This window comes from Saccostrea cucullata, unplaced genomic scaffold (assembly GCF_032062105.1).
Source record: "Saccostrea cucullata isolate Sc308-1 unplaced genomic scaffold, CSIRO_AGI_Scuc_v1 ctg194, whole genome shotgun sequence".
In the NCBI taxonomy this organism is placed as follows: Eukaryota; Metazoa; Mollusca; class Bivalvia; order Ostreida; family Ostreidae; genus Saccostrea; species Saccostrea cuccullata.
The window spans coordinates 115784-142426 of NW_026939778.1; the positions used below are offsets into that span (position 1 = coordinate 115784).

The window sequence follows — 26643 nt, forward strand, 5'->3', positions numbered from 1 at the left end:
TATAACAAAATGCTATTGTGCATCTCCTATTTTTACTTTTTGATCGGACACCTTTTTTCGGGTTTCCCCGAGTAAAGACGGACGGACATTCTGTTCACGATATACCCTCCCATTTTCAAGCAGGGGGTATAATAAAGGGAAAAGTTCTTTAATGTATGTACAGGGGGGTGGGGAATTCATTCATAGATCGCAGCAAAGTTCTTGATAATTTATGACGTCATAATCAGCATGGCCATTGTTACGTCACAAATAGTTTTATTTATGTACAATGTTAGACAACAAACGTTGTTATGACGTCATAATCAACATAGCATTATTACGTCACAAATAGTTAACTTTGTTGTTAGAGATAGTCTTTGGCGTTCTGTAAAGATCATGGGTCTTCTTCAAAGTTGTTTTGCCAGAAATAACAAAGTGGGCGTGATGATGGAAGAGATGGAGGCGTTCGAGAAAGTACGACGTACAATGGTTACAGAGGAAGTAACAAAAAAGAAAGGCGGTGTAGCCTTTGATCTTACCTTCGTTTCAGAGGAAACCCCAAGGATGCCTCCATCCAGACTGCTTGAAAACAAAAAGGAGGATTTTGAGAAATGGAGAGGTAGGTTAAATAACTATTTAATATGAGAAAATTTCAACTAAAACAGTTTATGACTTGAAAAAAAAAAGGAATCGGCATTTATAACAATTTGAAATTAAAGTACATTATTTTAAAATGGATTATCTTTGTTTGACAGAGTCTCAAGAAAAGTCCCAAGCCGAGAAGCAGGAGCGGGCACAGCAGAACAGAGAGGAAGCCCGTATCCAGAAAGAGATTGAAGTGGCCCACAAGGAGATGGAGAGACTCGAGAAATATGTCAACATCACTGCCGAATAAATTTGACTCTTGATACATGTATCATTGACTCAAATTTTAATCAATACAATTCTTTAATCTTGTAATTTTAAACACTGGAACCAAAGAGGGGACACCCGAGCTCTTTATTCGCTTTGTTTGGCTTTTAATTTCACCTCTTTCTTTCTTGGCTTTTTGATGTTATAAAATTTTCAGTTCGCAATGTGGGGCCTTAGAGACAGATCTGAGGCTAGCATTGCGAAACAAAAATTTAATTATTCAAAAATGTTTACGTCTTTCAGAACTTTGGCCATACAGATACCCATTCCGTCAGGGATCAGGGATGGGGGTTCCTCGTCAAAAACTTCTAAACTGTAAATGAAACATCCGTTTAGAGATGTCCAAAAGCTTCGTTGTCCTCTCTTTTCAAAAACCTGTTTTTCAACTGTTTAATAAACTGATTATTTGCGAGAACATTTAATTGCATGTGTTTTTTATTCTGTGTATGAACATTTGATTGCGTTATAATTTTTAGAATATCTCGAACTATTAAACTGTACATTGTAAAATACATGTAGATTAATGTTGTTTTGACCTTTTAAAGGACGAACCAGAGCATCCATTTACGAGAAAATCTGAATCTACACTATTTGAGGATGCTTCTATATAAACATGACTATAGATATGCTGTTCTTGAGATTTTTAAAAATTGTTCCTATATACACTCCTATGTATTACTTTGATCCTCCATCATTCTGGTCCCACGCTACCCATGTGGTGCATGATTTGAAAAAAACTTGAATTTACACCAACTGAAAATGCTTCCATATACATAGCAGGTAAAATCTTCGGAAAAGTACATTCTGTACATCAAAGTATCAGGGAAGGTATTTACCAAGGGGTGAGCAAACATAAATATGATCAATCATAAGTTTGTTAAAAACACAATATTAAGGAGAATATTTTTCCTATATATACTCATATGTAACTTTGATGTCCGTTGTGGTCCCACCCTAAACCCATGATTTGAACAAAATTGAATCTACACAATCTGAGGATGCTTCCATATAAATATGACCAGTCATGGCTTGCTGTTTTTAAGAAGAATTCCTATGTAAAACTTTCATCATTCATTGTGGCAGGGTAGATTCAAATTTGTTCAAATCGTGACCCCTGGGGGTGAGATGGGCCACAATGCATATGGGGGATCAAAGTTTAACACAGAAATATATGTGAAAATATCATTAAAAATCTTCTTCTAAAGAACAGCAAAGCCATGATTGGTCATGTCCTCAGTAGGTGTAGATTCAAATTTGTTCAAATCATGACCCCTGGGGGTAGGATGGGACCACAATGGAGGATTTTACTTTTACATAGGAATACATTGGAAAATTCTTTAAAACTTTTCTAAGAACAGCAAAACCATGATTGGGGGTGGGGGGTTGGGGCAAAAGAGGGGGTCAATTTTTACATAGCAATCTTTTCCTCAAGAACAGGAAAGGCATGATTAGTCATACTGATATGTAGGTGGAGGCATCCCCAGGTAGTGTAAAATCAAATTGCTTCAAATGAGGCTCCTGATGGGCAGGACTAGGACACAAGAGAGGGGGGATCAAAATTTTGCAAATGAATAAATAGGAAATCTTCTACTCAAGAACAGCAAAGCCATTTCTTATATTGATATGAAAGCATCATCAGGTAGTTAAAAATTCAAGTCCCCCCTCCACCCCAAATGTAAAATTTTCAATATTTATGTGCTTTCTGCTTTTTTTGCCATGCCAATGTGCTCAGGTGAGTGATATGGCAAATGTGCCTTGTGTTAGTTTTTGAACTGAATCTGAGCTTTTGTTATAAATAATTTTTCAAGTCACTTTAACTTTTCTTCATCTTTTTACAAGTAGCTTCAGATTGCTGGCAAGCTACTGTCAAATACAAATTATCGCAAAAATATTCATACATCAAGAGTAGGATTAAAACTTTGACAAAAATAGACCAAGTGAGGGAAAAGATTTTTCTAAAAATAGAATTACTTGAATTTAAATTTACCATTGAATAGCACATTTTAAGGAGTAGTAAGTAAAAAAATTGAATTGATAGCCTTTGCATACTCGGATACTTGTTGACAATCATAGACCCATCAATTAACTTATATATTTGTCAACTTACAATGTAACAGTAGTTTATTTTAAGAATGGACATGTAAATTCTTATTTGTATAATGACAAATGTTGAAATTTAACAGTTCAGCAATCTGATTTTTAACAAAGTCTTGTACATTTTCTTAAACAATATTATTATTTGTAGTCATGTCAACGGATACAAACAAACAATATATGCACTAAAATCACTTCGTGGTTTCTTCTATTTTTAATCTTTTAACCCTTGTTTCCTCTGTATAAGTTCTTTCACATTCTTTTCCATTTTCTTTCAGAAAGTTCTTTTCATTTTCTAGATTTTCAGCATGATCTCTTTTGAGGGCTGAGGACTGTTTAAATAAAGCTAGGTTAGACACCCCATTCTCTGCATTATCCTTGGGTGGGGACTGACGTATTGGTACAGTAATGGAGAGGAAATCTTCGGCTGCTATCACACGCTCTGTTCCCATGATCTCCTCTGCCTCTTTAAGCAAAATAGACACAGATTCTTCCTCCTTATATAAAAAGAAAGAAATTCTGAATAGTAAGAACTTTGGGTGCAAGGTTTGAAAAATTGAACAAAATTTAAATATATAAAATTGAAACACTAAATAATGGCATTTTTTTTCATTAGGACTCAATGAATTATTGAATGAAAGCATTGTATTCATCAGTTTCTATTTTCATAATGTGAATATTTGTCTTTGTTTATCATACATAAGTGTGCTGTACCTCATATTCCTCTGACACAGGCATGTACCTCTGACTGAAGTGGGTCAAAACCAGTAACCTGGCATTAAGGTCCTTTGCCACCTCCGCTGCCATTTCTGTCAAAGATTTTTTTAACAGTATATTTCCCTTTCATTTTCACTTTCAAATTGAATTCTAAATTCATCATGCATCTCTTTAGTATTCACATAAAGCATTTTGACTGTATATTTGATACTTATACTAATGTGTAATCAAACCAATTTACTCGACAGCATTTTTAAATAAATTAAATCAAAATTCTTAAAGAATAATTAAGAAGCAATAATTGAGTCATGTCTATTTATGATTTAAAATACAAATCTACAGCTTCGATATACTGTAAACCAAATTCGCAGGGTGAGTGAAAAACAATTTTTCATAACACATACAAATTGCCATGTCTATCTTGATAAGAGTGTAAGAAAAGAGACTTCTTTACACGTCTAGCTGCAGTCAATACTCACCAGGAGTGGAATGACCCTTTTCCAGTGCCATGTCCTTTAGAGAGTTCTGTAGAGTGGCTTCGTGGACGATAACGTCGGCGTCCCTCCCCACAGTGTAGACCTCGGAGGAGTTACAGGTGTCCCCCAGAATGATCACCTTACGGCCGGGCTTGGGGGGCCCCACCACATCAGCTGGATCTATCTGTGAAACATTTACCATATAAATTAGGAAATGAGGAATTCAAAGGAAGTACACGTAAATAACCAAATGACTGTGTCGATTTGTTTTTAATTATTGTATCAAGGTTTTTAACAAAATTAAGTAGTAATAATTTGTCTGTCTTCCCCCTTTCGCTGTTAAGTGCTTGTGTTTAAATTGTGTCTTAAACAAGTATGTATACCAATAATGAACTTCCATTCAGAACAATTTATTATTGTTTCTTGAAATCACTGATAGCATGAATTATTTCCCCCTGATACATTACACTGCATCTTTGGAATGTGTAAATAATCACTAGCTTTAAAAGAATTTCAGATGTACATCAAATTAATATATTTGATTAATAAGCATATAAATAGAACATGATTTTCTGTCTTTTTTCCTTTGTTATTTCCAAATTAATAATGATAATCAACCAAAATTATCATCCTTATGAAATACATTGTATTCTACAAAAGAAAAAATATTTTAAAACATCTGTTTGAATTGAATAAAGAAGAAAAAGAGACCTTTCTTCCATCAGGCAGAGTGACCACTTTTCCTTCTTTGACTTCTTTACACCATGGACCAGGCTTGACCCCTTGTAATGTAAGTCTGGATATATCAAGCCTGAAAAACATTCTCAGTTATTGAATACATACATACATAATGTAGACATTAATTATTCTACGGTACTGAAATGTTCTACTTTTTACTGTTTTTATCAGAGAATATAATGAGCATTTGATAAGAAGTACAAACTTTCCAGGCGAGGAGGCTTCCTGTACACAGAAACCAAAGGAGGGAATTCTGTGTTGGAGAAAGACAGCCTTCACTGAGATTTTGTCAGTAGAAAACCTGTGTATGAATGGGTGAAAATTTAGGTATACAAAGAATGATAACTCTAGTACATTCATATACAAACAATTATTTTAGCACGGCTTTCAAATGCTTCTAATTGAATCTTTAAATTTACATGAATGTCAAATTTTAAAATAAAACAGTACCGGTAATATTGCTTTTATCAGAAGATTGATAACTCACAGTGTCCAGACATTATCCTCGTCTGCCTGTATCAGTCGACCTTTTCTTTCATTTGGGTGAAGGCTAGAGGAGTCACAAGACTCTTCAACTTTCCATTTCTAAACAGACATCAAACATTTTTATAACATTGAAAATGTTCCCTTATAATAAACTTATCATAATAGATTTTATGATCCATTTTGCTTAATTTGAGTTTTTTGACTAGATTCTAACTAATAACTTATTTGTTTTTAAGTCTCTGGTCATACATCCATTCATGTACAGTCTCTGCAAAATAGTCTCTGGTCATACACCCATCCAATATCACAAGTAACTAGTCTATTTCTATTGTTTATTCTTTTATGGATAGATTCAGCAAACATTATCACATCTTAATAAATTTATTATTAAAAAAAAATACTACCTGAATTTCACTGGGTATCTGACATGGTAAAACTTTCATTTCATGAACGATGTATGAAAAACCAAGTATGGTCCGTGAAAGTTCTAAACTGGTTCTTATAAACTTGCGTAGTCCAACTGGTCCATAGATTTCTAGTGGTTCTGACCTTTGGTTATTTCCACTGATAGTACACAGTAACCCCGGTAACCCAAACATCTACAAACAATATACATAGTATGTCAGCCTATTACATTACTAGTACAGATACCATCAATTTGAATCTCTCTTTACTAGTTCAAAATGTACTAATGATGGGAAAGAATTCAAATTAAAAAAAAAAACTGTTAAAAGTTTCAACTTCTATATATTCAAGTGAAGGCAGTAAAGATTTTTCAATCTACTATAGTGTCTCATCAATAAATAATGACTTTAAAAGGCTTGCACATTTGCAACTTACATGATCGCCATGGAGATGAGAAATAAATATTTTGTTGACTTTTCCGGCCTTGACCTTACTCTTTTGTAGCTGTATCTGAGATCCCTCCCCACAGTCAAACATCCAGGATCCCTCATCTACAGCAAGGAGTGGTACACAATATACAAGGATAGTCAGAAACATCTATTACATGTACATGTATAATGTATTAATACAAAGATATTTGCTTTCAATTCATTTTAATCTTTCCTACTTTAAGTGGAAAACATATTACTGAATAAATGCTGTTTCAACCACAGGGGCCTGTAACATACTGTATTTGATTTTACGTAAGCACTATATATATACAAAAAAAGCTTTTTGTATATATATAGTGATTACGTAAAATCAAATACAGTATGTTACAGGCCCCTGTGGTTTCAACATGTTCAATAACAACTTATTGGAATAAATGGATTTAATTCAAAAACTTAATTCTCTTATTACTCAATCTATTGAATCTTAACACCATGATGTATGAAATTATATTGTCTGAAACAAAATTCCACTGGGAAATTGATATCATTTGCAACTTTAAAGAAAATATGATAAAGTACCCTAGTTTTTTTATGATGTCCAAATTACAGGATAGTGATTATATTTCAAAATAATAGGGCCAAGTTTGTACTGAACCATAACTTCCAAGGTCTGTGGTTTTATCAACTCCTGATCATGACGTACCCATTTTGAGGATGACACATGAAGCTCCACGGGAAGGGGAGGGGTAAGCCGACCCTGTCCCAAGGAAGGTTATCTCCATCATAGAACTGCTCATTTTGTAAGACTAAAAATTAAAATATATGACTAATGATCCATGCATTGATCTAAGTATTAAGCATTTGTGTGTGGCCTGCAGAGCAGATTGGCACTTAAAAGTTAAGGATCACTTTACCCAGCATTTGTCTCTGTCCGTCTGTCTGTCACACCTTGTATCTCAAGAGCTATGAGAGATATGGACTTGATGTTTCCCACATATATTAATTGCTTGTTATATATGTTATAAATGTAATGAAACTAACTTAATTAAGTCTCAACAGTAATATTTTTCAGATACATATAACTGACTTTACCGATGAATTAAAGATTTAGACACATAAAATTAAATTTGAATACAGGATCCCAATTATTTTGGAATATATAGCATTGAAAGAACTTGCATACATGCATACCGAGTTAAAATGCATTCTTTGACCTCTCTATCAAGAATTTTATTAATAGCGAGCGCAGCGAGCGTCGCGAAGCGACGCTCGCGAAGCGAGCTCAATAGACTAACGTGTAAGAACAGAGGAAATTCGGATTGAAATCTGTACATACGTCAGCCAAATTTCTCTGTGCAACATTCCCAGAATTCCTGCACTACCCAATGTCCTTTGCGCGAATATTGCCGAATAAATAAATAAATAATAACGTAAAGCATATATCAGACTTTCAGTTTGTAGAAATCTTTCAAAGAAACAAGAAATAACTCTGCAATGTTTTTCGACAAAAATTGCACTAGTTCTATAGTTTCAAACAGACGCTCGGCTGTCTCCGTAAGCTCCAACGAGCTTTGTGACGTCGTATGACGTCACAGCTAGTCGAGATATCTCGTGCGGCTTGACGTTCGAAGTGGCTGATGGTACAACTGCGCTCGCCCCAACGGTCACACCGTAAAACATATTACCAGGTCTGGTACAATCACTAGATTTAGCTACGTAGCTTGATTTACCTACATAGTTTTATTTACCTACCTAAGGTAGCTTTATTTACCTACCAAATTGGTTTCTTTCTATTTAAAAGCATTTTTCTCAGGGTGTGCAGAATATATCATTTTGATGCAGTGATAATTTTCAACTTTGAACTCATCTGAAAACAACTCATAAAAAAATCTCTCTTGGAAAAATGTCTTTTTCTGCGCAATTGCAATCAAAGTTCTGAAAGTTTTGGGGCTATGTATGACAGTTAGAACAGTTACCCCTTGGATGAAATGACAAAGAAGTCCAGTTCTGGTTAACACGTACAATAATAGGTCGGTAATTATTCAGTACAATGTGAAGTAATCATACTCAGTCATGCCTCACCGCACGGACAGCTAACCAAACAATGGAATTACACGTTTTGCTCTAAATTGTCCAAACGCAGCAATGTATGAACTATCTCTGCGTTGGATTGTTTTTTTAAGCCTCACTAGTATAAATATCATTCTTCGTTTAATTGCGACTTTTTGTCTCTTTTTAATAAAAAGAAAATTTTTGAAAACTTACCTTGAAATAGCTAAATAAAGCTACCTGAGGTAGGTAAATAAAGCTACGTAGGTAATTCTACCTACGTAGCTAAATCTAGTGATTGTACTGGACCTGATTACTGTATTAATGGTGCAACCTCATTTACCTGTACCTACTTTTTCCAATCTTCGACAGCCACACGTTGTAATCAATCCATATTTAAATGTGTCCCAATGAGATGTAACAGTATTTCTTTTATCTATACAAGTCGTTCACTTTTTCATTGATGATGAAAATTCTGTGTTGTTTGAGAAACACGAGTTCGTGTTTTGATTTTGGAATAATGAGACCCCCGAACCCGACTTATATTTCCTTTTAAGGAAAAAAAAGGGGGGTTAGCTGCTTTGTAGGTGATGTAAGAGAATGGGGTAGGGGTTGAAGGTATTTTATTGTATGTTTTTAAAAACATAATTTACACGAAATGAAGACAGAAATGCTTCGATCGTTGTCATTTGATGTAAATAATCAAATATTTTAAAGTGTTACACAACTTCTTAAAGATTCGGGTTCATCTTCAACATTTTTTTTTCTGTTTTGTTGTTTAACTTTGAATCTTTACAAGTTTATCTTTTAAAAAAAGATAAGTGAGCTAGCGACGTAGCAATATTTAAACACAGAAAGGAAAGTTCGTAAGGTTTATTTTGCTGAATTCTTTAGGCTGGAGTCTGATAGTTCATCTACATCTACATGGTACGTTGGTCCGTCATCTTTCAATTGACGATTACTCAACGGCGCAGCGCTTTGACAACATTGTTAGAAAGATTAAAATGTAAAAACGGTTAAAAGGTAAAAGAAGGAAGTTTTCAGCTCTTCTGTCAGCAGCCAGTCCGGTAACCGTAGCGGCCCTGAGACTTACTATAGAGGTCTCCCCGGCATTGCCCACTGACTTCACTAGAGCTTACTTGCTCCCTGAGCCATCTAGAAGGAAAGTGATGAAAGCCCCTGCTTGAAGTGTACCAAGACAGGGGCCTCAGCAACAGATGCTGGTAAAGTGTTCCAGGTTATGATAGTCCTGGGGAAGAAACTGAACTTATAGATGTTGGTTCTGCACTGATGATGCTGGAATCTGTTGGAATGGGTGGATCTGGTTCGACTTGATGATGGAGTGACATACTGAGATAGCGGGATATCTACCAGGCCTTTCCATGCCTTATAAAACATGGCGAGCTGTGCCTTGGTCCTACGGCTCTCTAAGGATTCCCACTGGAGACTGTCTAGCATGTCTGTAACACTGCTGGTATTCCTATATCTATTTGTGACGTACCTAGCAGTTCTCCTCTGGACCATTTCAAGTCGGTGGATGTGATCCTTTGTGTGGGGATTCCATACTGAGGCACAGTACTCCAATGTGGGCCGAACTAGTGCCATATATGCCTCTGTCTTGGTCTTCTCATTGGTGATTTTGAGGTTCCTACGTAAGAAGCCAAGAGTAGAGTTCGCCTTCTTAACTGTCTTATCAATATGGACCCTCCATGACAAGTTGGTAGTTATCCATACCCCTAAGTACTTGGGGGTCTCTACATTCTCCAACATCTGACCTTTCAGTGAGTAGCTGTAGAGCTGCGGGTTTCGGGATCTGGTGAACACCATGGTGTTACACTTGTCTGGATGAAAATCCATTCCCCACGTTTTCTCCCACTCCTCTAGGTGGTGTAGGTCTTGTTGGAGTTGTTCGCAGTCCTCCCGACTGTGTATCTGGCGATAAAGGACACAGTCATCAGCAAATAATCTCACATGGCTATTGACACAAGATGGCAGGTCATTGATGAAGATGAGGAAGAGCACAGGCCCAAGCACACTCCCTTGTGGGACTCCGCTGATGACAGGTGCGGGCTCTGATGTGGCTCCTTCCACCACCACTTGCTGGGATCTCCCGGTCAAGAAAGAGCGGATCCATACATGAGTGTTACCGCGGATTCCACTGTGGTGTAGCTTCATGAGAAGTCTCTCATGTGGGACGCGGTCAAAGGCCTTGCTAAAGTCTAATACAACCATATCATGTTGGATACCTTTGTCCCATGCTCTTGCCAGGTCATCAAATAATGTGAGTAGTTGAGTCTCACAGCTCCTTCGTGCCCGAAAGCCATGCTGCACATCTGATAATATGCTGTACCTATCCATGTGGTTCATGATGTTACTGACCAATATGTGCTCTAACAGCTTGCAGCATATGCATGTTAAGGAAACTGGCCGGTAATTTGAGGCTTTGTATCTCTCACCTTTTTTGAAAATAGCTGTTACATTGGCCTTTCTCCAGTCATTTGGTACGATGCCCTCAGACAAGCTTTTACAGAACAGTTGAGTGAGGAGTGGAGCAATCTCAGCTGACATGTCCTTCAGAACTCTGGCTGGTATAGAATCAAGTCCTGAGGCCTTGTTAGGATTGAGCTTCCTCAGTAGCTTGCAGACTCCTTCCTCTGAAATCTTAATGTCAGGCATTTGTGGGGATGGTGTACCATGAGGCATGGGGATATTCTGGGTATCCTCTCTAGTAAATACAGACTCGTACTGGCGATTCAGAATATCCGCCTTGTCTTTTGCCTCAGAATGTAGTACTCCTCTGTCCTTTAGTGGTGACACTCCATTGCTGTCCTTCCTCATGGCATTCACAAACCTCCAGAAGCGTTTTTGTTTATTTGGCTGCATATCAGACTCTGCGTTGCCAACTTCAATAATGTTGTTCACATAGTCCCAGTATGCTTTCCTTACAGCTGTTTGTGCTTCAGATTTCGCCTGTAGGTATTTATCTCTGATCTTACTTGATTTCTTCAACTTCTGTTTTGTAAAAAGCTTGTTTCGCTTACGCATCTTGCGTTATTAGAGTTATAATTTGTTGTTTTACGCATCTTGCGTTATTAGAGTTATAATTTGTTGTTTTAGAACTAAAATTATATTAGTGTGGAACTGCATCAATCGCTTTTCGTGTCTTGCCAACAAACTTTGAAAAGAAAAAATGAGGTTGACAGTATTATCCAGGAAGGTGTTATCACTCTCAAGCTAGATGTCTAGAAACGTCACGCGCGGATCTAGAGGGGGTCGGGGAGGACCACCCCCCCCCTGGAAGTTGATACACAAAACTAAGTAAAAATAGACCTTGCCCCTCCAAGGAAACGGAGATCCCCCCTTGAAAACGCGGAGCTTTGTTCAGTTGGTATGAAAAGTATTAGGTATAAAGCATTTTAAGTCAAAAGTCACGACACCCCCACCCCAACAAAATAGGATTTTCACGTTTAGGGAAGTTAAGTTTTTTTTTTTTTGCTTTTCAACAAATTTCTGGGTGATAACCTTGGAATGACGTATGATATCTTCATCTCCTGGCGTTCATATTTGACACAATATGCCATAAATAATGGCAGTCCTATCTCCTCTCCGTCAACAATTATAAGGAAAGAAAACAATTTTTAAAAAGTAGGTCAAACTTCAAGGTCAACTTCAAATATACGTACTTGGGTTTTTGGCCTCTTGACTTACACACGTATATTTGGAAAGGTCTTGTTACAGGTAATGTACATACATGTATGATATATGAAAGTCCCATCTTTTTGTATTCGAAAGTCATGACCATTGAGGGTTAAAGTTTTTGTGACCGACGGACAAACTAACAGACGAATGAAAATTAATGTCTCCTCGATTTCGCGAAAGCGGAGGACAAAATTCTACAGATAAGCCAACAGGGTGAAGATAACCCGTTATTCATTGTAAATACAAGGATCAATCAATCAACAACTCTCATTTAAAAAGTACCGGATAGTAATCATGCAATGTTAAAACCTAGGGCAACTGAGTAGAATTTTGTGGTCAGCAGAGTAGAACCATGGTATCAATAGGAGTAAATACAGATAAGCTAACAAAACTACCTAATATGCTCAGGCTTGTTGTAAACGTTGTAAATAGGTTGTGTGTTTCAATTACTTACATCGAAAAAAAGCAGAGAATTTTTTTTTCAAACTATCTTTTTTTTTCAAGAATGTTCTATGTGGTTATTAAAAGTCGTCGCTTTGTATTTTCATGATATGTGTTCAACCCCAATTGTACTTTTTTGCGATAATAGTAGTTCAAAAACCTTAAACACTAAAACTTTTAAATAAAAATTTCTTACATTTTACATTTTTTAAGAAAAAGAAGCTTCCTTCGTAAAAATATAAAAGTTCCCACAAAAAGGGTAAAAAGAAAGAAAGAGAGGGAGAGAAAGAAGCAGTAAAGAAGGATAAAGTGAGTGTACGAGAGAGAAGGGAAGGGGAGAAAGAAATAGGGAAGGAAGGAGGACCGAAGAGAGAGAGGAGGAAAAGGGGTGAGGGGAAGTGAGAGGGGGTGAGGATAAAAAAGGGGAGAGAGATAGGGGTGAGGTGAATAGAGGGGAGAGAGGGGTGATACAGGGGAGAGAAAAGGGTGAGGGAAAAGAGGGGAGAGAGGTGAGGGGAGAGAAGGAAAAGGGGTGAGGGGAAAAGAAGAGAGAGAGAGAGAGAGAGGAGAGTGAGAGTGAGAGACGGAAAGGAATGGAGTGGGAGGGATGATGGGAGAAGTAAGATAACTGGGAGGGTGAGTATAGAGAGAGAGGACTGCGCAAGTTCATTAAATGATAAAACTTACTTCGTTATTTAAAAAAAAAAGCATTGTGCTGGTATATTTGGAATTTTTTTTTATTATACTTATACATGTAATATAAGCCTCGGTCTTTTTATAATGCAAATGTACAGAATTACATCAATTCTAAAGTCAGACGACACGTTCCTACAAGATATACAATTTTTCCAAAGAAATTTTCATTAAAATATAGGTACTTAAAGAAGTTTCCTCACAAAAAATTGAGGTACCTTACCAGACATTTGGACAAGATACCAGATGAGGATTTTTCTTATATAAACCTTATGGGTAATCTTCTGAATGGTCTTTGTCACTCTGTCACAATTTTCATTGTACTTATATTTCAAATCATATTGAAAACAATGTAGAAATCACAACAGAAAGCCAATGATGAATAATTTTTTATATATAATATTAGGAAATACAAAACATATTTTTGAGGAACGTGTCTTCTAACCTTAAATATTTGCACTAGATAGTTATTTGACGTTGGGATGGACATTTTACATGTACTTTTTACCATGATTTTTGCAATCATTTATATTATATTCTAAAAAATAAAAATAAAATACTTTTTTAGTTTTTAAATTTCACTTTTAACCTTCTATGAATCGGGATAACGTTATTATTTTTCATATATTTACAACACACGAATTAATATTTGGATAATTGATCTGCACCGGTATATATATATAGTATATCGGATTAGGTGTTGAATTTCGCTGATCTGCTGTTCACAGCTTAGCAGTAGGTTTTATCTCGCAGGAAATGGATTTAAATGAATGGTTTTGAGCATTTAAATATAACGATATTAATATCAACCTGAAAGTCGAACTCTTTTAAATAGAAGACGTAAAACTTTAAAACCCACTCGGAACTTTAAAGATTTATCACAGACCATAACGAAAAAGCACCTGTTCTCGGATTATACCTGGAGCTTGGAATTCATTAGCATAATAATACGTCTTAGCAACGAGAGACGCGACACAGACAATTGTTAGACATCGATGTAATTATCCATTATTTCAACAAGTTCTCGGAGGATAACTAAACATTCGAGGTCATGACATCACTGGAATTTTTTCCACCTGTCGACCACAACCCCAAGGTGCCCACGGAATGGGGGTCGGGCAAACTGAAAGAGAACATCAACGCCTGGAACCGTGGCCAAGGAGAACCAACATGGCATTACAAGTAAGTATAAAATATACTTTTAATGTATTTTAAGATTGAAAACTAAAGGTAGTGTAAAAAGTTTCAAAGTAAAATTAAACAGACAAAACTTAAATTTCACGAATATAGAAAATAGAAACAGAGTAAGGTTCTAGTGTATATATATCAGTCCCTATCAATCTGAGCTGTTACTTACTGATAACGACTTAATTTAAAGCTTTATATGGTGAACATATTGAGATGCACACTCTAGAGTTCGCGTTGCAGACAAGTAACGATGTAAACCTTATACTAACTTGAAACTTTTTATGACATTCTTATCATTTTATTGATAATTGTTATGAAATGAAATGTAAACAAGCATAAGTGATATTTTATTTATTGAGCCATAAATCCCTTATCTTTTGGCTCTTAAAAAAAACTCTATGCTGACTAAACGGACATTTTTCCTCCACTTTTGAGAAACAGCAGCTATATTGAAGAACAAACTAATTACTTGATACATGTAAATGTAAATAGAACAAATTAATGCAAGATTTTCTGGAAGCAAATACATTTTTAATATTAATTCCCATACAGCAATACCTACATACAAATCGTGAGTTGCATGCACAACTTCTTGATTATTGAATCTTACATTTATTATTAATAATTAATGGTTACAACATATCGCGCCGTGAACACAAGGGCAATAAAGACTTAAATTTAAATATATAATGATTATCGATTTACGTGGCGTTAAGGTGTAAAAATGGGATGGTGAAAAATTACAACGCACGCGACAATTGGTTCTATGGTAGATTGGATATTGAGGTCTTTGATAGATAGTAAAAATGGTACGAGTGCCCCAGGGAATGTAAAAGTTATTTCTCTGTATGAAAGATGCGTTAAGGTAGCCTGACCTTCCTCAATAAACCTATATGCTTACCTAGGTTTTTAGTAAATAGTAATTTCCCTTTAAATTTAATTGCATTTGGAAGAAATAAACTCTATTGAAAAGTAGCAACCTTAGAATAATGCCGGACACAGTTATTCCAACTTTTTTTATATGTTAAAAAATTGACTTTTTGAAAAACATTTCCCCGCATCATGCATCCTCTGGCTTATTTGAAAAGCTTTTTTAAATAATATTTTTGTTTATACTTTCAGAGGAAAACCAGTAAATCAGGATTATACCCTTACCCAACTCAAACTGAGCAACATCCGAAGCAACGACGAACTGTAAGTTAAACAGTCCAACCTCCTAAAAACTGTGGCTTATTATGCACCAATCACCAAAAAAAACAAAAAACAAAAAAAAACCTCAGTATAAAGAATTGTCAAAAGTAATTTACATGTACTTGTAATCATTTCAATATGTACATGTTATGTATATAAATACAATATAATTTATTATTATTTGAAAGTATATAAAAATAAACTCGTTGACATAAATGCAGCGAACAGTTCCTCAAAACGTGCTAATCATGTAACAGTATCCTAAATCTATATGAGTTCAATATGCTACTATGACAATGCTTGAAAGGATCAATTCCATAATGATTATTTCTCTATTGATTTTTCAGAATTCCACGACCTCAAGTGATGAAAATGGGGTAAGCATTTTTTGAAAGCTTAAATGCATCTCCTACACTAAGTACACATTTTGCTGATGACGTCAGAAAGATTGTATAGGCGTTTAATTTTGATTTTAGGGAAATCATGATAAACAAGGATTTTCCTGCGGAACACCCCTACAGCTCACACATGTCTCGATATGCCGTGTTCCCAACATTCCAGTCGCCTGAAGATGCTAAGCGTGGTATCCAGGCACGCCGAGAACAGCCGATTAATGCCGAAATGCCAGCTACAGCATTTGACGTACAAATCATTCACAAAACGAAAGGTAACTGCTGGACTTTACATCAAAATATCAAATCATATCAATATCAGCTTGACAATATCCATTTTGCGCACATGTACAAAGTTCAAAACCATGACTGTACTTCACGAAGAACATTTTAAGATAGACTGTACTATTAGTATGCTGAACTATATGGAGTACATATGATTTTAATAATTGAAGTATTTATTTTTAGGTTATGGAGATCGTCGAGAACTCCAGTATTTTCCAAAGGAATCTGAAAAAGTTGGCTTAGAATGGAAGGGGGAAGATGGATTCCATCAGGTGTGCAGTTTTAACCATCGCTGAATTCCCTATTGTTACATTCAAATGCTGAATTCCAAATAGCTCATTAACCCTCAATTATATTTTAGTCTGTAGCTTGAGATTTACTATTTACAGCTTGTGAAGGCACATGGTGGTCGCCAGCAGTACTATCCTACTCCACCGAAAGTCGTCTGCCCAAATCTCCAGGATCGTGCCGAGAAAATCACGGAAAGGTCCGCGAACGCAATGCGCAACCTTGAGCGCAATCACTGGCAGACGACATACGATCTCAACAACACCGGACTGGGGCCGTTGAATCCAATGAAACTGGATAACTTGGATGACAAGAAAAGGGCCATGGATGTTTACGGTGTTGAGGATAATAAACTGGTAATTTTTCTATACATTTTTTATATTTAATGACTAAAATATTTCCGTACAAAGGTGTCTTTGAATAATTTGTGTTATTCTCTTTCTGGCATATAAAAAAATTTATTCTTTTATTTTCAGTACCCAAGATCGATCAATACGTTTGATCCGCCTCGACCGTTTGAGGGAAGAATAGCCCGCAGCATCATTCCGCGCCCTCCTCCACAAAAGACAAATTCAGACGAAGACGAAAACACAGATTATATTCCGTAAGCAATGATTTCATTTTACTCTCCTGTATTCAGTTTTTTGTGGCTTGTAGCGCTTAAACATGGTCATAGAATGTTACTGATTTTTACAGACGTAAAACTCTACGAGAGCGAGAAGAACACAGATTGTGGAATGGAACAGAATATGTCAACCTTCCTGATACTACCGAGGAACAAAACCAACACATGCTGGCTCTAAGGTGGAAGGAAATGAATGATACCGCTCACCCTGACCCCAATCTAGGCGTAGTCAGCCAGCAGATGGAGAGACAGCCTTCGGAGAATATCCCCTGTCCCCCCGTTGTTGGAGTACCCCCGGATACCGCTGAAAACTATCTTCAGACTACCAAACAAAGACAGGTAAGATCCAGAAAATTAAAAACAAAACTCGTTTTCTTCACTGCGTAGATTAAAACAACTTTTCATAACTGTTACGACACTGAAATATACATTTGCAATACTTTCAGGATGAAATCTTTCAACAAGTTGAAGCGCAGAACCGATTTGCTGTTCTAGAATTAGAAAAGCCAAGTCATGTAATCACGACTTTGAATCACAAAATGCAGAAGGTCCATGAAACTGAAAAGCCTAGAACATTTTATGGTCACGAGGGAAAATACAACGAAGAACGCGCAGGTGTATACAAAACCAGTTACAGTCCCGAGGTCCTAGCTCATTCCATGAACGATCTGGAAACAAGTGGTCCTGAGATCATGAACACAATGCACAGTCATGAAGATGCAGCCTACTTGCCAACACAGTTAAGCCGAGACATGAAAGACGCCTTTAGAGGCGTGCGCACACTAAGTCTTAGTCAGCCCAATCTTGCAGGCGATAGAAGAGAAACGAGGGAAGTGATACTACCTCATAACGAACTCAAAAATGTACAGAAACGCATTCTTCAGCCAACTGTCGAAAATGCCAGAGTCAAAATCCAGGAGGGAGAAACAATTCTCAAAGAAAGTAATATGGGTGATAGTTACAATACTCATAAATTCCTTCAAGATTACAAAATCACACAGGCTGGTAGAAACGAACCCCTAAATTTGATGTCTGTAGAGAATAGCAAGCTTAAAAACGTACGATCAGCAGCTGAGCTAAGGAATCGAAATGGAATGTCAAAGTCTGTCTCGTTTTCAGACAGCGTGACTGTCGCTAGCAGCCGAGAAGATGGAAAGTTCCGTACCTTCAGTGCTGCTATGGCTGACGGCAAGGAAACGAAAGCAGACGACAAAGCAAACACGACCCAGTACTTGAGTACACAAGCTGAATACCGGAAGAACAACGAAACGTCACTTAGACGACCCCAACCAACTTTCCTGATGCCCGATCCTCCACCAGTTATCAAGGAAAATCCGGCCGACACCACCGAACCAATGACTTCTCCACGTCGACCTAGAAGGAGACCCTTCTCGACAACGGATACAGAATATCGAGACGAATTTGGAAGCTTGTCATCCAATGTGGCTCCAACAAATCTACGTCATTCATACACATTCCAAACCGCATACGAAAGCCAGTTTCCAAAATATCACCATATAGGATACAAAAGCGACGACAGATTTAACTGGGAACCAGGTCATGGTGTCCCTAGACCCCAGTCGACTCTTCTGCAAATTCAGGATAGTTTCTCAAAAACTGACATTAGAAGAAATTTCCATAGTCAGTTCAAAGAAAATAACCCTGATCTTCGAATGAACATTATCCAGGGTAAGAAGCATGTCTTCGATGGCATGGATGCGCAAGTTCTACACGGATGATTGACTTTGTAAAAAAAAAAAAACAACCACAACCTGAAACAATTAATTGTAGTCAACAACACTGTGATACTTCAGCGACATTCGTGTCCTGTATTTTGTATTGGTTGCAAGAATTTTTGGGATCTCTTCAGTTTTGTTCTTTCGAAATACAGGAAGAGGTGATATTTAGGTCATGCGTGTCGTACCGTTCAAATATCAGTATTAAAATTTAAAATAGAGGATTTTGAAGAAAATATTTGCATCAGTATTAGGATTTTTGCAATATGCATATTGTTATGTTTGAAATATTTTAATTTAATGAATGTTATTTTGAAAGAATGTTGCATGTTTGAAAGTTGAATTGCTCAAAATGTTTCTTTTTTAATTTTTATATATTATATGTATACGAAATAATAGATTTGAAAAAAAAAATGAAAACAAATAGTATTAAAGACTTTAAGACTTGTTGTTTAAGGAGACTGATCTAAGTTGAATATTGCTCACCAGTAATTTTAAAACGTCCCTAATTTGCACGTTTACAGATTCGAGGGAGGTTTGCTTTTTACAGCATGTGTTTGTGACTGAATTTGTGTATTGTTTACATTTGTTAATGTTTAGGCTATAAACAATTTGACCTTTGCGTGCCAATTATATCTTGTTTCTTCTCTCTCTCGATTATTTTCTTTTTGTTGTATCTGTTCACACAATCTTAATAAAACCTTGAAAAGTCACAAGGCTTTGAATTCCTTTATTGTAAACTTTATATATCACCGAATTCTGAATTTGTAAGATGTATACCAAAACTGATAGTCTTGTTATAAATATTTGTTCAATCGCAATGTCCTACAAATCGAATGACGCAGCAAAATTTGAAAAATGGGTATAAATGTTTTTGATTTAAACGATGTTTCATTTAGCGTATAGATGTGTAAATATGAATTGGAGTCAGAAACGAATTATATCATATTATAAAGAAATAATATCAATACCTATGATAAAATATCTATAAAACTGTATATGGCATTTCTTTTATCTCTGTTTACAATCAAAAATTCGTTTCACACCACGAAGCACCATATTCTTTCCTCAGACCCCCCCCCCCCCCTTATCCCCCGGTATACTGGAAGGCTATATCTAAAATTTCAACAAGCAAATTCATGGAATTGTGGTCCCCCGCTTTCGGTGTCTTTGTGGGTGAGATGTCATTTTTTATGATCGTAATATGAACATCCTATCATATGTCATTTATTTAGAAATCATCATTGAACTCCAAGGTCAAGGTCAAAGGGTCAAAGTTTTTGAGTATTCAATGAAAGGTCTTCTCACAAGGATTACGTACATGTATGTAAAGTATGAAAGCGCTAGCCCTTACCATTCAAAAGTTATGGCCAAGGTTAAAGTTTTTAATAAGTACGAAATATTTCCAAGGTCAAAAGGTCAAGGTTGTTGGTATCCAATCAAAGGTTTTTCACAAAGAATACATATGTGAAATATGAAAGTCCTAGTATCTACCATTCAAAAGTTATGGCCAGAGTAAAAGTTTGGAATTTTTGTGTAAAAAGGGGTCAAACTCCAAGGTCAAGGTCAATAGGTCAAATTGGTGGTACCCAAAGAAAGGTCTTGCCACAAAGAATACATATGTGAGAAATGAAAGTCCTAGCATTGGCAGTTCAAAAGTTGTGACCAAGGTCAAAGTTCTTGAAAAAAATCTTACTCAAAGGTCAAGGTCAAAGGGTCAAAGTTCATGGTATCTAATGAAAGGTCTTCTTACAAGGATTACATATGTGAAGTATAAAAGCCCTAGCCCTTACCCTTCAAAAGATGTGGTCAAGGTTACAGTTTTTTATAAGTTCGGAAATCTCCATGGTCAAGGTCAAAAGGTCAAAGATGTTGGTATCCAATGAAAGGTCTTGCCACAAAGAATAAGTATGTGAAATATGAAAGTCCTAGTTTCTACCATTCAAAAGATATGGCCAAAGTAAAAGTAAGGATTTTTTGTGTAAAAGTGGGTCAAACTCCAAGGTCAAGGTCAAAAGGTCAAATTTGGTGGTACCCAAAGAAAGGTCTTGTCACAAGGAATACACTTGTGAAATATGAGCTCAGCAATATCAAAAGTTATGGGCAAGGTTAAAGTTTTAGTGACGGACTGACAGACGGACGGACTGACAGACTGACGGACAGACGAATGAGATTTAATGTCTCCTCGCTTTCGCGAAAGCGGGGGACAAAAAAGGAATCGAAATATATGTAGATATTAAAAAATTAGATTGATTTTTTTTAACCCATTGAATTTTATTTTTGCTTTCTGCTCCAGATTAGTACATAACACTCTATGGCTTGAAAGAATTTTCCAGTTACTCCCGGTCTATTGTTTATTTTCATTTTCATGCAAATATAATTCACTGATCTGACAAACATTACGAAGTTTATCTTTTTCTATAATATGAATGCGTTTTTTTGACTAGAACTATAAACCCAGAACCTGTATCAAACAGCGCTTCGTCAGTGATCGCTAAATAGCGACCTAGTACTAATTTTTGTCCCCCGCTTTCGCGAAAGCGAGGGGACATTAAATCTCATTCGTCTGTCCGTCTGTCCGTCTGTCCCTCTCTCCGTCTGTCTGTCCGTCAGTCTGTCAGTCTGTCCGTCCGTCACAAAAACTTTAACCTTGCCCATAACTTTTGATTTAGTGGAGCTATGACTTTCATATTTCACATGTGTATTCCTTGTGACAAGACCTTTCTTTGGGTACCACCAAATTTGACCTTTTGACCTTGACCTTGGAGTTTGACCCACTTTTACACAAAAATTCCAAACTTTTACTTTGGCCATAACTTTTGAATGGTAGGTACTAGGACTTTTATATTTCACATATGTATTGTTTGTAGCAAGACCTTTCATTGGATACCAACAACTTTGACCTTTTGACCTTGACCTTGGAGATTTATGTACTTATAAAAAACTTTAACTTTTACCACAACTTTTATATGGTAAGGGCTAAGGATTTCATACTTCATGTATGTAATCCTTTAGAAAAGAACCTTCATCAGATACCAAGAACTTTGATCCTTTGACCTTGACCTTGGAGTTTGACTTACTTTTTAAAAACTATAACCTTTGATACAACTTTTGAACGGTGGATACTATAGGACTTTCATATTTCACATGTGTATTCTTTGTGCCAAGACCTTTCATTGGATACCAACAATTTTGACTTTTGACCTTGACCTTGGAGATTTATGTACTTATGAAAAAACTTTAACCTTGACCAAAACTTTTGAATGGTAGGAGCTAGGGCTTTCATACTTCAGATATGTAATCCTTGTGAGAAGACCTTTCATTAAATACCAAGAACTTTGATCCTTTGGCCTTGACCTTGGAGTCTGACCTACTTTTCAAAAACTTTGACCTTGGCCACAACTTTGGAATAGTAGATACTGGGACTTTCATATTTCACATATGCATTCTTTTTGACAGAACCTTTCATTTGATACCAACAACCTTGACCCTTTGATCTTGGCCTTGGACACTTTTTGTACTAATAAAAAACTTAAACCTTGACTATAACTTTTGAATGGTAAGGGCTAGGGCTTTCATACTTCAAATATGTAATCCTTATGAAAAGACTTTAGATTGGATACCAAGAACTTTAACCCTTTGACCTTGACCCTGGGTTCAGTGATGATTTCTAAATAAATGACATATGATAGGGTGTTCATATTACACACAATACGTCATAAAAAAATGACATCTCACCCACAATGGCACTGAAAGCGGGGGACCACAATTCCTTGAATTTGCTTGTTTTATTCGCAACTTCAGAGTTTCTGGTAGCATCCTGGGCAAAAACATACTAGTATTGTGAATAAAACTGTTCTATAAAACAATGAACAAACGCTAACATATATCATGGGTATTGAATTGAAATCACACTGATATTATTATTACTGAGACTAAGCAAGTTTAAAGGAATCGCTGCTGAAGAATCTACAACCCACCACCCTTTATGGCTGTACGAACAAAGACACAAGTAATTTGACCTTAGACCTACAGGTACAATGTTCAGAATCAAATGAAGTACAAGGAGTTCACTTTGATTAATGTGGACAATTTCTGAGACAACTGCCATTAATACTTATATTGCTGATTTTGGTGTATATTCGTTGATTAGAAGCACTCGGGAAAGATATGGTATCCACACACCTTAACAGTGATAAGATACATGTTTCCAGGGTACTTTGGCACCTAAGGTACTGATTACTATTCAAAAAGTCAAGGCAAAATTTCAAGCATCATGAGTCTGCCTGCTGATGCATACAATCATTTATAACCGAAATTATTTTAATTTTTGATGTTTATAATTTTGCCGAGAAAACATTGAAATATTTTTTAAAACATAAAACAGAATTGCAATTTCTACTTACATATACATGTACATGTATAATGTACATATATACTATATAAAAAAAAAATTCTTACAGACCATCCTAAGAATATATATTTCCCCACAAGCGAACTTTTCCCGCTAAAATACTTCTAAATTTACCAAACTTGATGTGATTATCAAATAGCTAGTTCAACAAGATAACCTTAAGTACATCGGAATCCAATTTATTTTTGAGATTCAAGGCCAAGAGAGCCACGCAAGAAAACTTTAATGAAATCAGACATTCAAGAATTGCTATGCTACGCAAAAATTCATTGTTATTGACCCAAAATGTTATATCGGCAATGGATCAGTTGTTCTGATATTATGTTAAAATTTCTTGTATATTAACCTATGTACAACCTCTAGATTTCCTTAAAATTTAACATCAAAATGTTGCAAAATTCATAAATTCTTAAACTTTTATAAAACTTTATACTAGTAATTAATATTTACATGAGGTGTTTCCTAATTGTAATATAATGTAACTTGCTGTATCTGGCCAGTATCTAGAATGCATATGTGACCTCAAATATATTTCGGACATACAACATTTACATTAGGAAAAAGCAAAACATTAGATTAGAAGATGGTGAAAACTGCATTGACGTGTGACTGCCATGTTCTTTTTTTGAATATTTTTCGACATGAATGTAAATGTAAGAATATGGATACGTATAACGATAGACATGACAAAGCAACCTATTGAATTATTTCAAGACTTTTGGGCTTTTAGCCGAGAAATCCTAAATTTTCTGTGAATAATCAACAGAACTCCAAAGATAACGGCTGCTACAGCCAGCCCCACACAAATTCCTAGTCCGCCAGACACACAGTGTAGACCATAACAAAACAGTTCGTTCTCAGGCTTCTGTTCGTCATACAAAGCTCCAAAAGAATATTGTCCAGCCATTCCAATTAACGCAGCACACAGGAGGGCCATACCCCAGTTTCTCCCCAAGTTCGATATATGGAACATTTCACTCATCACTGCCGGTGAGAGGGACCAGATTATACCGGTTCCCATCCCGCACAAGGCGGTTGCAGTGCAAAGTGCAGCGTAATTGTCACCAAGGAGCATCGCCAATAAAGACAGACCAACATATAAAAAACAGGTAAAGAATATGATCAGCATTCTTTGTATTTTCTCTTGAAAATAATCGGAAGCAACACCGATGGATATGCTAAGAATGGCGTTCGTGATAGGTATAATGAGAACAAAGTCTTGGTCGTGATAGTCAAGATGGACCGATTTAGATATCACCGTAAGATTGTTAAGGTATATAAGTCCAACAGAAGATGCACAGCTAAACATTCCAGTCAGCAGATAAAAATCCACATCAACCAGAATTTCCTTAAGACTCTTGGGCTCAACTGGAATGGAGACTGAAGGGGCACAACAGTCGCTCTCATTCTGAGAGTCATGTCTTGGCATATTTTTCATCGGTGTTTCATCTTTTGGTTGATGCTCATTAATTATATCTGAGGGATCAACAGTGTACACCTCGTCTGTCTTCTTGTAAACTCGCAAAAATAGAGCACAGATGATATCCACAATAGCAAACAGGATGGCAAAGAATGCCATAAAAGACGCGAAACTTTCTGCATGCTGGTTCGTTTTCTGGACTAGATGATAATATATTACAGAGAAGACCGATGGACTCCCAGCAAAGAAACAGTTTAGACCACCCACGATTTTGCCTCTGTGTTTATCAGAAAAATTGATGACATTGGTATTAAGGGCCACCATGTATGTAAACACCGATCCAAGACCTGTAAAACAGGAAAAGGAAACGTATTATCAATATTGGCAAAAAATATACAAAGCCCTCGAGGAACATTTTTGAAATTTAAAATAATACTTTATTACTCGATTTGTCAGCTCTAACAATTTGCATGAAACGTTAGTTGCATTGTACAAAAATCATTTACAATATATTACGATAAGAAACGGAAATTCCAAATGCAACAACGAGACATACATGTTCAAAGTCTTTTAACTCCTCTTGAAACATCGAAATAAAATAAATTCTAACCACAGATCATGAAGTACACTCCAACAAGACCTCCGGTGGATTTATAAAAATCCACATTTCTGGTAGTGCTCCAAAGCAGCATGTAGGACCCCACGGAAACAAATAGTCCCGCGATTGACGTCACAGTGGGTCCATATTTATCGTAAAGCATCCCGGGTAAAAACCCCACACCCAGTCCCAGGTTCAGCAAAGACGGCTGGATTTCCACTGAACAATCATAAGTATACATGTTAGAAAATACTTGCAAATACGTATCTACATGTACTTGTTTATTTTGCAATTATGTTTTATGCATTTTTTTAAAGTTAGGCAAATTTTATACAGTGTACATGACTTCGTTAATGAAAATAAGTCCTACTGTTTTTCTGGCTGAAGTTAAATGTCTGTTTGATGTCATCCTGGTAGACATTGTAAACAAACAGGGAGCCGGTGACAAACTTTGCAAAGCAACCAACAACGAACCCAACCCACACCAATATGCGCAGACGGGTTTCTGTCACGTTTTTGAAACACATCTGAAAAAAAATCTATGTAATTGTACTTTATATGAAGATTTGCTATATAATATGTTGCTTTGCGATATATGATACGCTGATTTGCCATATGATATGAAGATTTGTTATACCAGGTATAAATGATTCGCTGATTTGCTATATACATGTATGATACTCTGATTTGTTCTAAATATGATTCACTGATTTGTTATGTTAATTTGGATCTCTCTAGTATTATTTTCTAGGAAAATATCTCTGTCTTTGATGCTCTGATTTTTTTTTTACGATACTTTTATTTTCAATGATTCTCAGATTTGATTTTAAAATTTATTATATATAATATATATTTTTTTCTATCATACTTTAATTTGTAATGAACAGACACTTTAACTTTTTCTGGTGCTGCTTTTATTTGAGAGTGATATATAGAAAATCTGCGTTTCAAAGAAACAATGCATTTGATTTAATTTTGCAAAACTTACGAAAAAAAAATAATACAATGCAACACGGATTAAACGGATAAAAGTTGTAAAAAAAAAAATGAATGACACGACGCTTTCGCAGATTTATAATTATTAAAAAAATCCTAAAAATTTCATACACGTACTTTTAACTAAATTCATTTCAGGCTTGATAAGTGCACACAGTGAAAAGTTATTACATGAAATTATCATAACATGTGACCTCATCTCATTATTGACATTAACCCCGGGTCATAATTGTAATATGTTCACCAATCAATAATAATACCATAGCCATAACGTTAAATCCTTTATATTTTATGAAAACGTTTATAAGTAAAACACATTTTAATAAATATTGAATAATTAATTATGCATATACCTTGTCAGAGGTTAATGTTCTCTGTCCGTACACCCGA

General features: G+C 36.0%; 4 protein-coding genes across 6 annotated transcripts; 2 read left to right on the top strand and 2 right to left on the bottom strand.

The window, feature by feature from the left end:
* The first annotated feature begins 275 nt into the window (after positions 1 to 275).
* LOC134253942 (uncharacterized) lies at positions 276 to 1298 on the top strand. Its single transcript, XM_062736518.1, has 2 exons — positions 276 to 598; positions 735 to 1298. Exons 1-2 carry the CDS (start codon positions 376 to 378, stop codon positions 872 to 874), a joined length of 363 nt encoding a protein of 120 aa, XP_062592502.1. The 5' UTR covers positions 276 to 375; the 3' UTR covers positions 875 to 1298.
* A 1580-nt stretch (positions 1299 to 2878) lies between these two features.
* On the bottom strand, positions 2879 to 8794 carry LOC134253962 (zinc phosphodiesterase ELAC protein 1-like). Of its 3 annotated transcripts, none has more exons than XM_062736539.1 (10): positions 8641 to 8727; positions 6942 to 7044; positions 6243 to 6358; positions 5807 to 6001; positions 5404 to 5501; positions 5122 to 5217; positions 4890 to 4989; positions 4182 to 4362; positions 3700 to 3794; positions 2879 to 3482 (listed from the first exon to the last, which is right to left on the bottom strand). In XM_062736539.1, exons 2-10 carry the CDS (start codon positions 7033 to 7035, stop codon positions 3177 to 3179), a joined length of 1281 nt encoding a protein of 426 aa, XP_062592523.1. In that variant the 5' UTR covers positions 7036 to 7044; positions 8641 to 8727; the 3' UTR covers positions 2879 to 3176. The 3 variants fall into 3 exon arrangements, with proteins under 3 accessions (XP_062592523.1, XP_062592522.1, XP_062592521.1); XM_062736538.1 differs by having other exon boundaries at positions 2880 to 3482; positions 8637 to 8794; XM_062736537.1 differs by having other exon boundaries at positions 2880 to 3482; positions 8631 to 8794.
* Positions 8795 to 14011: 5217 nt separating this feature from the next.
* Positions 14012 to 19529, top strand: LOC134253941 (uncharacterized). Its single transcript, XM_062736517.1, has 9 exons — positions 14012 to 14302; positions 15431 to 15502; positions 15847 to 15876; positions 15976 to 16166; positions 16360 to 16448; positions 16566 to 16820; positions 16941 to 17068; positions 17161 to 17428; positions 17536 to 19529. Exons 1-9 carry the CDS (start codon positions 14172 to 14174, stop codon positions 18826 to 18828), a joined length of 2457 nt encoding a protein of 818 aa, XP_062592501.1. The 5' UTR covers positions 14012 to 14171; the 3' UTR covers positions 18829 to 19529.
* Positions 19530 to 23927: 4398 nt separating this feature from the next.
* Positions 23928 to 26643, bottom strand: LOC134253946 (uncharacterized). Its single transcript, XM_062736520.1, has 4 exons — positions 26607 to 26643; positions 25628 to 25784; positions 25270 to 25476; positions 23928 to 25006 (listed from the first exon to the last, which is right to left on the bottom strand). Exons 2-4 carry the CDS (start codon positions 25782 to 25784, stop codon positions 23949 to 23951), a joined length of 1422 nt encoding a protein of 473 aa, XP_062592504.1. The 5' UTR covers positions 26607 to 26643; the 3' UTR covers positions 23928 to 23948.

Bases quoted from the DNA above. Each gene is read 5' to 3' on its own strand.
- LOC134253942 (XM_062736518.1), top strand. From the start codon at position 376: ATGGGTCTTCTTCAAAGTTGTTTTGCCAGAAATAACAAAGTGGGCGTG. The intron at 599-734 runs GTAGGTTAAATA...TTTGTTTGACAG, and splicing joins GGATTTTGAGAAATGGAGAG to AGTCTCAAGAAAAGTCCCAA.
- LOC134253962 (XM_062736539.1), bottom strand. From the start codon at position 7,035: ATGAGCAGTTCTATGATGGAGATAACCTTCCTTGGGACAGGGTCGGCT. The intron at 5,218-5,403 runs GTGAGTTATCAA...ATTCATACACAG, and splicing joins GAGGATAATGTCTGGACACT to GTTTTCTACTGACAAAATCT. The intron at 4,990-5,121 runs GTTTGTACTTCT...AATGTTTTTCAG, and splicing joins GAAGCCTCCTCGCCTGGAAA to GCTTGATATATCCAGACTTA.
- LOC134253941 (XM_062736517.1), top strand. From the start codon at position 14,172: ATGACATCACTGGAATTTTTTCCACCTGTCGACCACAACCCCAAGGTG. The intron at 14,303-15,430 runs GTAAGTATAAAA...TTATACTTTCAG, and splicing joins GAACCAACATGGCATTACAA to AGGAAAACCAGTAAATCAGG. The intron at 15,503-15,846 runs GTAAGTTAAACA...TTGATTTTTCAG, and splicing joins ATCCGAAGCAACGACGAACT to AATTCCACGACCTCAAGTGA.
- LOC134253946 (XM_062736520.1), bottom strand. From the start codon at position 25,784: ATGTGTTTCAAAAACGTGACAGAAACCCGTCTGCGCATATTGGTGTGG. The intron at 25,477-25,627 runs GTAGGACTTATT...ATGATTGTTCAG, and splicing joins TAACTTCAGCCAGAAAAACA to TGGAAATCCAGCCGTCTTTG. The intron at 25,007-25,269 runs GTTAGAATTTAT...CCTGTTTTACAG, and splicing joins AGTGTACTTCATGATCTGTG to GTCTTGGATCGGTGTTTACA.